We start from the raw sequence: 14,019 nt of genomic DNA, 5'->3' as shown, positions 1-14,019 counted from the left end.
TGACGTCCAGGGAAATCATCAGCAAGGTCTGCCTCAAACCCCCAAACTGAAGAATAGAAATCTGCATCTCTGCGTCTGGGTTGCGGGAAAACAGTGAAGAACAACTTGAAACAGCCATCAGTGACTGAGGAGGGTCGCTGAGCGTGAAAGTGAATGGTGGAGCCAAATCACAGATGATGAAAAGGCAGTAGGAGAAAGATGAGGCCTTCTGTCATCTTCCTGTGGAAGAGAACAAATCTGATCCTCAAATGACTGGAGACGTTCAAATGCTTGGGGAGGGATGGTGATGGCTATTGTCTACTTATACTGAGAATTAGAGCAAAGAAGCTGTATGGTTTCTTTTTTTCTTTTTTAAGGTTTTATTTATTTGAGAGAGTGTGTGTGTGAGAGAGAGAGAGCATGAGATGGGGGAGGTCCAGGGGAGAAGCAAACTCCCCACTGAGCAGGGAGCCCAGTGGGACGGGACTAGATCCTGGGATTCCAGGATCATGACCTGAACAGAAGGGCAGTCACTTAACCGACTGAGCCATCCAGGGGCCCAGCTGTACATTTTCTGAAAGACGGCTTACGTGGGCCTTTCCTCTCTCAGGAAAAGACACATGAGACACAAGAACATGTTTGAACAATAAGTAGTGGATAATCTTCTCTTTGAAATTATTTTTAAATTATTTTAGATGCAAAACTCCTCCAATCAGATACAGGGAAGGTACTTTTAGAAGTCCCATTCAGTCCATCTGACAATATAACTATTTTGTAGACCTTGATTCTCCTTCTTTAATTCTTAATTTCCCCCTTTGCAAGATAAGGTTGATATGATTAAATCCAGGTAATATAGTAACAGCTCAGTAAAAGCAACTTACGATGATGATTAGATTAAAAGGTTATTTAGAAAGGCGTAAGAATAAAATACAATTTATTAAAGGGATATTGTACACATGGAGGTGGACATCTTTTCTCAAGTATTTCAACACCATAGCAATGCTAAACCGTGTTTAATTTCTTCATATATAAAAAGATATGCCGAAAGATGAATGCGTTATCAGTTTTTATTTTATTGGGTATGGCTATAGGTGACACCCTTCTCTAGAAAAGCAAACTGCAAAGCGTCACAGAGAGTACAGATATCCTAAGGTCATTCACATGGTCGTTTCTCCAGTCTGCCCCTGAGGAGAACATTAAATCTTTGCTCAATTCTAAACATTCAACAAAATGCATGGACCTCTTGGGAAATAAAAGTAATCATTTTTTTTGTTTTTTCTAGAACTAATTTTCCATTTATTAATGTACTCTCTTATATTTCTGACCCAAATTAAGCCCTTTGCAAAAGGGACAACTTACCTTAGGTTCAGTCTGAAAATAAAGTGTTCTACAGTTTTGATTCAAGTATTTTAGAAGATTTGCCCCTTCTGATAAGAAGCCATGTTATATAAATAGTAATATGGGAGTGTAGACAGGCACCACACAACAGAGTCCTCTCAGGAGGAGCATTTCTAGGATGTGTATAATCCCGGCATGAAGTGATGATGGGAATAATTCGCCTTTAAAATCCTACAGACTAAAGGGAGAAGATGCTAAGTTAGATGCCAGTTTTCTGTAAAGAAGAATTTGTGCAAGGCTGCTTTCTGCTCTGGGAAAACATGAACCTGCCATGAACAGATTGCCTGGCCTAACATCTTACAGTGCTAAACAAACGATGGAGAAAACTGGCCTATTCCACCAGATGCAAGAACCTGCTGATACTTCTACATGGGACATTTTTACAAAACCTGCACCTAGAAATCCACCCAGTGTTCTGCTTTTCAATTTGAATGCATTTTTCTCTTCCATCAACACAGATTCCTGTTGAAAACCAGTGACTGTATAAATAAAGTGGCTGTGTTCTGGACTATCAGGCTGTTTCGAGTAGATTCGAGAAAGTCTTAATGGTCCTCTTGGCACTGTGCCCTCGGCTAAGTTTATGTTAAATGTTTGACCTGCCACGCCTGCTGCCACCATGGTTTCCCATCTCCCTCCAGGACCATATCACAGCTAGTTGTAATCCAGAGTCAGGGCGTCTTCTCCCAAAGGCAAGCCTGAGGGGACAGCCACCCAAGGGACCTGAGGTCAGAGGCCCTGGGATAAACTCACCCCACCAGCCCTGACACCTCCTCGACGTGTTTGCGAGGGTTACGATTTCGACATTCCTGCCTGAGGTCTAAACTCACTTGAGATCCTTTCTCAGAAGTAGGTTTTGAAGGGGAGAAAAGAAAGGAGGGCACTGGAACAGGAAGGCCTCCAAACAAGAGAAAGCTGTGCATGAAGTGGTCCAGGGCTGCTGGGGGCCACTGGTCAGCTTCTAAACAGTAAAGGGTTAGCATTGTCATTTGAAGGCCGCCCCTCAAGAACCCAAATTTTCTGCCTTGGCTCAGGGCAAATTGCTATTTTCAGGGACAGCGTACCTAAATCAGAATTAGATTCGTGAGTCTTTACTCATATGGATTCCTCTCTAAATTCCCAAACATCTCACTTACTTCTCAAAGAAACTCTTTCTACAATAAATAAAAACAGGTTCGGGGTTTGCAGAATTTTCTGGGGTTTCGGTATTTTTCTCAGCCCAGTTCAGATCAAAGAGGTTATAAAGACGCAGAACCAATCTACGGATCAATGATGAGGAAAACAGCCTCGCCCCCTGCTCCTCGAGTGACATTTGTCACAGATACATCCCGTTGATGAGGTAGTCAGACTCCTCAGACGTGATGGGCCGAGCTTTCTTCAGTCTCTGCTTCACCAGGCGCAGCCGGCAAGCAACCATGAGGAGCAGCAGAGCCGTGATGGCCAAGCCCAGGGCCAGTGGCAGCACCGCACCTGTGAAGCGGGGGAAAGCGAACAGGGCAGGTGAGCGATAGGCTGCCGCAGGTGACACCGCCGCCGCGGTTTCCTGTGGGACAAGCGCTTGGCGGGCACTGTTTCAGTTCTTCTAAACCATCCCAAAAAGCAGGGCCTTGTCCTATCGCCACTTTACAGGGCAGGTTACGTCATGGGTCTGAGAGCACGTGGGCTGTGAAGGACAGGTGTCGTGCTCCAACCCACACTTCTTTCAAGCCACATCCTGTACCGAGTTCCTACAACACGTGGGTAGCATAGCGGGCCCCAGGGTTGCAGCCGGACCACTCCTCCACCCCGACCCCCGCTGCAGCAGACTGAACGGACCGCAGGGAAGACATGGCACCCAGGGGAGCGGCTTTCAGCGCAGTCACAGATGACACTGGGGGATTTGCACACGAACAGTCTCTCAGAATAAGTATGGACTCACTCCTGATTTCTTGTACTGGTTAGGGCTTGAAGAAATTCACTTTCTTTTCTAAATCCAGAGAACCTGCCCTCAGCCAGTAAGAACTACTGCTGAGAGCCAACTTCCAACTACGCTGGCATGATTCCGGCTAAGGTACTTGGAGAAAACTTCTCTCTAGTCCCCTTTCCCCGGGTCTCTCTCGGGGGGTTGCGTCCTAGACGCCAGGAGGAGCAGCAGCCTCTGGAGGCTGGCAGGAGTCTGGAAGGGACAGGGTGTGCCCCGGTCGGTGTTCCTGATCAAGCTCCGCCGGCCCTATTCTTAGTCTGACCTACTCTGGAGCCAGACCAGGCTTGGAGGCGATGTGGCGGAGCTACTTTTAGCTTGCAGGGGTCTTGCCAACCCGTGGAATTAGAGGGATAAAAATGCCCATCTCATAAGCTGCTTCCATAACCTTCCCTCTCGTTCCTTCCCTTACTCAGGCAGCATTCAGTCAGGGCTATGTGCCTGACACAGAGCTGAGTGCTGGTGACCCACAGTAGGCCCGAGCTACTGAGGCCCGGCACTGTACTAAGTGCCTTTTAAAAAAAAATGATATGTATATTTTTAAAGACTTATTTATTTAGACAGAGAGGGAGAGTTTTAAGCAGACTCTACACTCAGTGTAGAGCTGACATGGGGCTCAATCTCATGAGCCTGAAGTCATGACTTGAGCCGAAACCAAGAGTTGGACACCTGACGGACTGAGCCCCCCAGACGCCCGCACTCTTCTAAGCGCTTTACGGTATAAATCATTTCATTCTCATGACCGCCATATGAGTTGGCACTATTATTCCACCCATTTTGCAAATGAAGGAACTAAGACATCAAGAATGGAGTGACTTGTCTAAGCTTGTAAGGTGGGTGGCGGAGCAAGGACAGGGCCCCAGGCTGAGCAGCTCCAGACCTACTACCATACAGAACTTCTCCAAAAGGGAAATGAGATCATGATTTTTAATGACTTCAGGTCTGGTAGACAAACATTTAAATGAAAACATACCATTAAGTACTATAATTACTGTGATAGAATTAGATAAGAAGGGCAGATGTAAAAGGAGTGGTACGTGTATCTGGTTCCTAGGATTTTTGCTCCAGTGGTTTAAATGTATGATGGAGCTTCTTTGGGGGTGGGCTGGGGAGATTAAGTGTATTTTCTGACATTTTTGGATTGAGATGCTTATACATGTTCCAGGTAGAATTTTCTTAAGGTTTCTGGAATTTTGTTTTAAAGATTTATTTATTTTATTTATTTGAGAGAGAGAGGGTGAAAGAAAGCATGCCCCCTTGGTAACAGGGGAGAGACAGAGGGATCCAGGAGAGAGGGAAAGAATCTCATGCAGGATCCCTGCTGAGTACAGAGCCAATATCACAACCCTGAGCTCATGACCTGAGCTGACATCAAGAGTCAGATGCTGGGCGCCTGGGTGGCTCAGTGGGTTAAGCTGCTGCCTTCGGCTCAGGTCATGATCTCAGGGTCCTGGGATCGAGGCCCGCATCGGGCTCTCTGCTCAGCAGGGAGCCTGCTTCCTCCTCTCTCTCTGCCTGCCTCTCTGCCTGCTTGTGATCTCTGTCAAATAAATAAAGAAAATCTTTAAAAAAAAAAGAAAGAGTCAGATGCTTAACTGACTGAACCCCCCAGGCACCCCATAAATTTCTGGGTTAGTTAGGCCTTAAAATGTGAGAGTCTTTAGTGTTAAGGTCGTGGCTGCAGCCACAAAGTAGAAGAGATTGCCAGAGAGATTGCAAGAGATTGTCAGGAAAAGAGGGAGGCCCACAAGGGAGGCCCTAGGAAACACCAGCATTTAAGAGAGCAGACAAAAGACAACCCAAGAGAGCAGAAAGAGATGGATTGGAGAAGTGGCAAGGCAGTCGAGGGAGAGGAGTTTTGGAAGTACAGGGAAGAGACTATTTCAAGGAAGCACTTGGCTGAACCAAATGCTAAGAGCTCAAGTGGGGTGAAGCCCGGAGAGGCCAATGGACTTAGCAATCAGAAATTCTTTTCAGGGAGACTGAAGAAGGCATACTGTCTTGTTTTTATGTGTTGGGAGAGATCTGAAAGTGTCCGCCTCTGTTGGGAGAACGAGCCCATAGAGAAACAGATTAAAAACACCTGAGAGTTCATCAATGATGGAGAAACGTACCTGAGAAGATTAGGGGCTTGTATCAAGGTCAGGGGGAGACAGACCTTGGAAAGAGAGGACACTTCTTCCTTTAGTACTGAAGACAAGGAGGCAGGTGCATGCAAACAGAGGAGCATTCCCCTCTGGGAAAGCATAGCTGAGGACAATCGATCACTGGGCTTGTTCAGGGCTGGGAAAGGACTAGAGGCTGCACTCCTAAATGTGCATGATTTGCAGAGGCGTGAGCATCAGTGCTTAGGCTGCGGGGAAGGTAGCTGAGCTAGAAGGTCCCAGTCCCAGGGCTGAGGGAGCAGGTGCAGCCATGGTAACAACAGAGCAGACAGATACTCTCGGGGAATTTTCTATTTGCCAAGTCAGAGATGAGGTGGCCACACCGTCAAGCTGATTCTTGTTTAATGCTTTGGATGCAAGAAACATGGAATCTCCCATAAAGAACTTGCTAGAATACTGCAAACTATTCTAGACTTTTCAGTATTCATTTGGCATGTTTTCTTCACTGTCTTTAGTTTGGGTATTTGGAGATTTAAATTTTCTAACCCCTTATGAAACACATCAAGATATAATTTTCTCAAGAACCAGCTAAGGAGATGAGTCGGGTATTCTGCTCATTTGAGTGGGAGTGACATTCATAATACATGACACATAACTGGAACGGGCAGTCAGAACAGAGACTCTCCGTATACAACCAGGCATGCGTGCCAGGCAGGCCTGGTTTCCCTTTATGTGTGCAAGGGCGACAGGGCCCTTTTTAGTGAAATACCCAGCGGGCCAGCAGGCCGCACAGCATCTAGGTACTTGGGGTCTGGATTATTCTATTGGTTAACGGTTATGCTTTAATGTTGTCCAGATTTTATTTTTTTTTTTAAGATTTTATGTATTTATTTGTCAGAGAGAGAGAGAGAGAGAAAGCATAAGCAGGCAGAGGCAGAGAGAGAAGCAGGCTCCCTGCTGAGCAAGGAACACCACATGGGACTCGATCCCAGGATCCCGGGATCATGACCTGATCTGAAGGCAGCAGCTCAACCGACTGAGCCACCCAGGTGTCCCTGTTGTCCAGATTTTACAAAGAACACCCTGTGGCAAAAAGAAAGCCTTCTCCACGTTCAGATCTATAATTTAAGAACCATCTTTCTTTCATATAAATCTTCTTTTACTAATTAGTTTGTAGGATTTAGGACTAAAACCTACGTTTCTACAAAACCAGGTCAAAAGGGTTTTCTTTCTAGTTAAAAACCACCAAATCATGGAATTGTGATATTCTTCTTGTACTCACTACACATTCCCTGGACCTCCAACACTCTTTCCTCATACCTGTTGCCTTTGGTCTTTATCGCCGGAGCAGCGGGAGAAAACCTGATGCTCTAAGATCTCTACTCATATCACAACCAAGTCAAGCAGAAGAGCCCCCGTTCATCAGGGTCGTGGTAAGAGCCACGAAGTGCGCTAAATGCTTTTATCGTCCCATTCATGCTCCCAGACGACTCTGAGGAAGAGACAGTTGTTATGTCCAACCTACTAATGAGGAGGCTGGGATCCAGAGAGAGAAAATCGCCTACCCCAGGCCGTGGGGTTTAATGGTGGAGTGGGGGTTTGAACCTTGACATCAGATTCTACAGCCTGTATATATATATTTTTAGATTCCATTTATTTATTTGACAGAGAGAAATCACAAGCAGGCAGAGAGGCAGAGAGAGAGAGGAGGAAGCAGGCTCCCCACTGAGCAGAGAGCCCGATGCGGGACTTGATCCCAGGACCCCGAGATCATGACCCGAGCCAAAGGCAGAGGCTTTAACCCACTGAGCCACCCAGGTGCCCCTAGAGCCTGTATTTTTAACCTCGGTGCAGGAGTATCACTCTTCCCACAGAAATGTTATACCTGGGAAGGAATGTAGCAATAATCTCGTCCAATCAACTTATAAAAGAGGAGCCAAGGTCCAAAGATGTGAGGCTACGAGTTTAAGAGCCCAACCCCGCAGCGTGAGAGAGGAGGTGAGAATCCCACGGTTCTTCGGACCACGGGTCTTCCGTGGACCCTGGCAGCTTCCTCTGATAACTGCAACTGGAGGACCTGTGATTCTGCAGACGCTTATACTCGGCAGTGACTTACCAGGTCACACATTTACCTGTTTCTGGGGCCGGGTGTTCCCCTCCTCCTCCTCCTCGATGGCTCTTGGACTCAAAAATGTAATTTTCCTCTTTTCTGTTCTTCCCTGAGGAACCACGATCTACAGGAAATAAACAGAACGTATATTGAAGGTACAGCAGAAACTTCAGAAAACAGACATGAAAATACAGCTATATTTATTTTTTTTAGGATGGACTTAAAGGACTTACAGAATTTATTTCTCTAGTAAACCTAAGTCTGTGTTGGGTACTAGCGCACTAGGTGGCTCCCGTGACCAGTTTTGTAATGCGGAGGATGGGGCTGGAACAAAACTGGTGGCAGAGGGACGGGGAGAAGCACACAGCACACGGGAAACCCTACCCTGACCCGGGAGGAGGGAGGAGAGGCCTCAGCTCGAAAAGTCAGGGGTAATGTCTGGACTTCAGAATGGAAGGCAGAAGCAGTCCACAGAGGTTTTCTTTTGGCTCCGGTGGTTTAAGCATCTGCCTTTGGCTCAGGTGGTGATCACAGGGTCCTGGGATTGAGTCCTGCGTCCTGCTCCCTGCTCTGTGGGGAGCCTGCTTCTTCTCCCTCTGAACCTCCCCTCTCTCGTGCTCTCTCATTCTCTCTCTCAAATAAATAAGGTCTTAAAGAAAAAGTGAGCAGTGAGCATACATAGGGCATTCAAACACGCGCTTTGACTTTCTCACCCAACCCTACTTGGCAGGGGTTCATCGCTTCATGTGCTCTGGTTTGGTCAGAGAGGTTTGGCTCCTGCCCAGGTTCTTTCGAGTAGTATGCGGGTCACAGGGCTGGGGTTTGGTTTATTTATCTTTACTTTTTTTTTTTTTGAGGGAGAGAGGGAGAGAGAGACTGTGTGTGTGTGCCAGGAAGTGCTGGGAGGTGCAGAGGGAGAGGAAGAGAGAGAATCTTAACCAGCCAAGCCACCCAGGCGCCCCAGGGCTGGGATTTAAACCCAGGTGTGTCTAACTGTTTATGGGAAGAAACCAGCCCTTGTGATGTAATAATATGTCGTTAATTGCTTACTTTATTCAGTTAGATGATACTATTGAGATTAAATAGTGAGAAAGGTCAAATCTTAGGACTTTTATCCCAGGTCTGATGAGCCACGATTGTACCATTGTATCATATCCTATCTAGGAACGGACATTTGTGTGCTTATTACATTGACACTATGATGACGAATGAGCCAGTGGAGTGGCCCTCCTGCTGTGATCACAGGGGAGGCTGTGGGACTATATAACTCTCAGTGACAATATATTAGAAATGATGAATTGATATGGGGATTTTACTGAGAAACAAAACCAAATTTTAAAGCTCCTGTACTCATAGGTCATCAACAGGTACGTTAGTTACTCCTACAACTGAAACCAGGTGACTTAAAAGTAGTATTTACAAAATTCTTTGTAAATTGTTCTAAGGGATATGCCTGGATTTACTAAGGATCACAAAAATCAAGAGCTTGATGGAAAATTGTAAAGTTACTGCAGGCACCTACTAGAGCCAGAAAGCCATGGCTTAAACTGATCGTAGCAGTCACAGGCTAACACTGTTAAAGACAAGTGACTGCAAATACATTTATTTTCATTAAGGCATCCTTGACACTCCTTTTCACTGAGGCCTGCAAGCCATCTGTTACCATACAGCGCGGACCTTGTCCAGGATTTAGTGTGAAATATCCCTGACTGTGGCCCCCCTCTCTGTCCTAATGGCTATAGCCTTAGGTCTCTGTCACCTTTAACTCAAGCACTGCCAGAGCCTCTAACCAGGCAGGATGTGTCTGCAAAGGCTCCTCCTCCAGGAGGCTGGGCCAGTTTGCTCCTAGCCCAGGCCGCCCCAGGCCCCCTGCTTTCTGTGTCCTTCTCCAGGTTACTCAAAAGGACCCATCCAGGCTACCTGCATATGGCCAGTAATGTGGGCTGTCAACCATAAACTCCAGGCCCCAAGAGAATGAAAGACATGAGGAAGGCATATGCAATTCCTTGTAGGCCAGTGAATCAGATTTACCTTTCAAGTTGATTGCTATGATTGTCCATTTGACTGTGGTGGTGGAAGGCCCGCTCCCATCCAGAACCGTGAGGGGAGCAAAAGGAAGAGGAGCAGCCAGTGGGAGACTAAACTCATGGACAAAGGGATGGCTGCCTGGAGCAGTGGGGACCTGTGTCCCAGTAGGATGGGGACAGGGACTACTGAATTTAAGCCACTGGGGCTGGTGGAGCGCTGAGGCTATTGAGAATCTGGGCTGTCCTCCACATGGCAAACTGAGTTCAACTCCTTTGGATTTTGTGGACCAACTAAAAATTCAAAGTGATTTTTGTGGCCAATTTAGGGTTGTCAATTTTTTATTTTGCCAAATAAAGATATTGAAAGAAATGGTCATTTACGAAGGCCATTGCCTTCACTTCATGATATAGTGAGGAAATGTGTAAACCCATAGAACACAATACGTAAAAAGGACAGCTCTTTAAATGGAATAAATTCAGCCTTATAAAAAATGGACTGCTTTGTCCTTATTTCTCTCCTTTTTGCCATGAATGAATGAAAGGTTTATTATGGGTGGGTACTGTTCCTTCCTCTGCTGTCTTTGGGACTAAATTCGGTTACCTTCCTTCTTGACTCCACCAGTCTGGAAGCCTTAGTGGGCTTTCGAGGTCCCCATATTGCCCTTGAATCCTGACAAACACCCTTCCCTTTGGGTAGCTGGGATCACCTGCTTCCATAATTGTCATTCCCAAACCCATTTGTTCATGCAATTAACTAGAACCCTTGTTTTCCATGTATTCAAACTCTTTCTGCTCATTGTTCAGAGCACAGTGGAATGTCCACGCCTGTTGCAGGCAGGGCCACCTATCCAGAGGCACAATGGGCACAGAGCCTGTAAAAATGTTTCAATTTGATTTCCCTTAAAATCACAAAACACAAAAACACAATGCATATGATAATAACACATAATCTAGCCTGTATTACATTAATCTTTATACCAACACAGTCATAAAGAGTAATATTTTGTTGTTGTTGTTTTTTTTTAAGTGGGGCCAGGGAAGTCATAATGCAGATCTACAAATAGCCAACCCCAACTTCTCCAGCACCCACTGATCTCTTCCTTCTGAGCTTCTAATGCCCTAATAGAAAGTATTGTACAAGCAGGTCTTAAGGGAACTGTAGCTGTTTCTTGTCTCTGCAACTAAGAGAAAAGGTCTTTGAACTCAAAGAGGCTTGCTGCTGAAGTCATCACCCCACTGGGACTGGTATGACATGCTGAGTTAAATTACACACTAGCTGTGTGACCCTGTCTAAGTTCTTCACCTCTCTGTGTCTCACTGTCTTCATCCATAAAATGCGGTTAATGATTTCTGCACATCACCAGTTGCTATAAAGACCAAAGAAGTTGCAGTGACAGGCACTCAAGGATCCTCTCTCCAATAATAAATCTGGCAGTGGGAAGATCACATGGCTGAGAACTCATGTCCTACTTTTTAAAAATAATGAGCCAGGAATAAAAACACCAAAATTTACCAACCTCCAATTCTTTTCAGAGGATTGGCTCATTTGTCTTTTACCCAGTAGAAAAATATAAAATAACTACATTCACAATCCCCCTCCAACCATCTCTTTCCAACGGAGATGAGCGATAGCTCATCCTCATTCTGCGGAGGAACTCGGTAGTGTGGCCACCACTGCACTGTTTTTATTTTTTATTTGAATTAACTGTCTTACAGGCTTGTTGCTCTCTTACCCGAGGTTCCTAGTGAAAGCCACTGCCCTCAAATGCTCCAGCAAAAATTCGTCAGGCACGAATAGCTACTGAGAGATAGATTATGTTTCCATACAATGTCTCATGCAATCCTTGTAGCAACACTGTGAGAAGGTACTATTGTCCTCTCACAGGCAGGTTGAGAGCAGTTAGTTCCCTGGATCCTAGTAACTCGTGGGGCTGGAATTAGAACCCAGGACTGGTCCAGAGTTGGAGCATTTCTACTCAGCCACAGATCCAAAAGCTTGAGAGTTGAGACTGTATTTATTTACTCCTATCTAGGCAAATCAAAATCCCTAGGCAAAAACCACCAATGTAAGTATTTCCTTAGGAAGTCTGAGACAACGGCCTATTAAGGATGCAGTGGAGAAAGAAATCAATTGTACTTAGAAAGGGGATCTTGCCTTGGCGATGGGTTCCGTGGAAAACTAGACAAATTCGTTCTGCATCTTCAGTTGCCAAACGTGAAGAGTATTTTCTTAGCTGCCCTCACTCCTTGGGGAGAGAAAGCCAGTGCTGTAGGAGGTGGGAGGGATCCGGCATTAGGGAGAGGGCAGTGCGCACAGGAGACTTAAGAAGACACAACTGCCACAGACTGGAATTTTCAGGGGATTTGTCTTGCCCAAGTCGGTATTTGAAATGTAAATTTCTGTTTTCTACATTTCAGGGAGGAATTCACTGCCATTTCCCAGACTGGTTCACTTTTCCTAGACACCAACGTATGTAACACCTGAGAGAAATGCTTCACTTCCACGTGTCCTACGGTAGGCTCTAACGAGAGTGACAAGTCAGAACAAACAAGACAAAGATAGCATTTGCTTCTGTAAGTAAATTTTCTAATAACCCTTTTAGAAAAGCTAATGTCTTAGGAAATGATTTTTCCCTTTTCTGAATGACCTATTGTGTTATATGTACACACATAGCCTGGCATTCACAGGAGTTGGAAGGTGGATATGAGTTGTTTTAATTTCATTTTCAGTCACCATTGAACATGCAGGCATGTTCTGGAAGGAAGGTGGAAATACCAGCTGGAAAAGTGACTACAATATGGGCTTGCATTCCAGAATGTTCTATGGCTTCCTGCAACCACCTGCCAACTAACACAGACAACAGAATTGTTCTTTGTCACTATTCACTGGCAGAGCACATTGCATGCTGCAAAGTCGGGAAGAGGGAGCTCTCTTCAGGAAATGTTCTGGATCGTTCTAGGATAAGATCTGTCCATTTTCGAAAACAGCTGAATTTCTTGGAGCCTAACAGGCTATTCAGCTATGCTGTTTATCAGGCTCCAACAAATTCAAACTACCTTCCCAGAAATGTTGTTTCATGGATTCAGGATGTTTTCTCAATAAGAAAAGAGTCCAGCATAATGAAAAGATGAAATGCCCACAAAAAATACAGCGTACATGAAAAAATCCCTTTGAATACCATTTATAAGGATATCCTCTCTGGATAAAACACGTCCCGCAATAAATCAAAGGTCACAGTTTCTCCCTGAAGCTACCACCAGAAAGAAGCTGAAGGGCGGAGCTTTGGCACATTTCCGGGAGGGGAATGTGAGAAAGTGCAGACCGAGCCCCATGTAACCCTACAGAAACGGCACATTCCCCCAAGTCCGTGCTCCCTCTGGATCCTTTTTTTTTTTTAAAAATTTAAGATTATATTTATTTATTTTACAGAAAGAAACACAGCGAGAGAGGGAACACAAGCAGGGGCAGTGGGAGCTGGCTTCCCGCTGAGCAGGTAGTCTGACTTGGGGCTCCATCCCAGGACTCTGGGATCATGACCCCAGCTGAAGGCAGATGCTTAACAACTTAGTCACCCAGGCGCCCCCATCTGGATCCTTAGGGAATCTGGCTGACTTGCTGGGCTGGACACAAATTCTCCAGTTTCAAAAAAACTGGACTCACTGTAAACGTGGACCCACCACTTTTCTAGCACTCTGCAGTGCTGGGGGGCAGATTTCTTTCCTCCGGCTGGGCCAGAGAGAAGACCTGAGCACCCAGGGGACAGGCTCTGCAGACGCAGGCACGGCTAACAATCCAGCCATGGAGCCTCTGCGCGCTGAGCACAGGTGGCGCCAGGACGCTGGGCAGCCCCTACCCCAGCGCGGAGGGCACAGTGCAGGCGTCCCTGCCTAACCCAGTGTTTGCACACATCCTTGGTTTTATCCGTAGTAACATGCTTAGGAGAAATTCATTTTTAAAAAAAGATTTTATTTATTTGACACACAGAGAGAGAAAGCAAGAGAGGGAAAAAGCAGAGGAAATGGAAGAGGGAGAAGCAGGCTTCCCACTGAGCAGGGAGTCTGATGCAGAGCTCCATCCCGGGACCCTGAGATCATGAACTAGCTGAAGACAGATGCTTAACGAATGAGCCACCCAGGCGCCCCAGAAATTCCCAATTGTGAGATAACTGAATCAGGCCACATGCAGATTTAATGCTTCAGAACCTGCCCTCTACAAGATTGTACTAAATTAAAAAAAAAAAAAAAGATTTATTTATTTTAGAGCGAGTGCTCCCAGAGGGGAAGGGCAGAGGGAGAGAGAGAGAGTCTTAAGCAGATTCCCCATTGAGAGGGGAGCCCTGGCAGGGCTTGATCTCCGGGCCCTGAGATCACCACTGGAGCAGAAACCAAAACCAAGAGTCGCTGGCTTCATGGAAGCTGCCACCCAGGCACCTGTGACTGTAC

The 14,019-nt window shown here is 45.9% G+C and overlaps 1 protein-coding gene across 4 annotated transcripts in view; it reads right to left on the bottom strand.

Annotated features, from left to right (window-relative positions):
• Positions 1-896: 896 nt before the first annotated feature.
• Positions 897-14,019, bottom strand: part of LRP11 (LDL receptor related protein 11) — a 46,961-nt gene continuing 33,838 nt past the window's right edge. For all 4 annotated transcript variants that reach the window (XM_044247016.1, XM_044247024.1, XM_044247019.1 and 1 more), the window contains 2 exons: positions 7,572-7,673; positions 897-2,844 (listed from right to left, as the gene is read on the bottom strand). In XM_044247016.1, coding sequence (XP_044102951.1) covers positions 2,690-2,844; positions 7,572-7,673 — 257 coding nt within the window. In that variant the 3' untranslated portion in view covers positions 897-2,689. The remainder of the gene's footprint in view (positions 2,845-7,571; positions 7,674-14,019) is intronic.

This window comes from Neovison vison, chromosome 1 (genome assembly GCF_020171115.1).
Source record: "Neovison vison isolate M4711 chromosome 1, ASM_NN_V1, whole genome shotgun sequence".
NCBI lineage: Eukaryota > Metazoa > Chordata > Mammalia > Carnivora > Mustelidae > Neogale > Neogale vison.
This window is presented reverse-complemented; position numbering and strand designations above follow the sequence as displayed.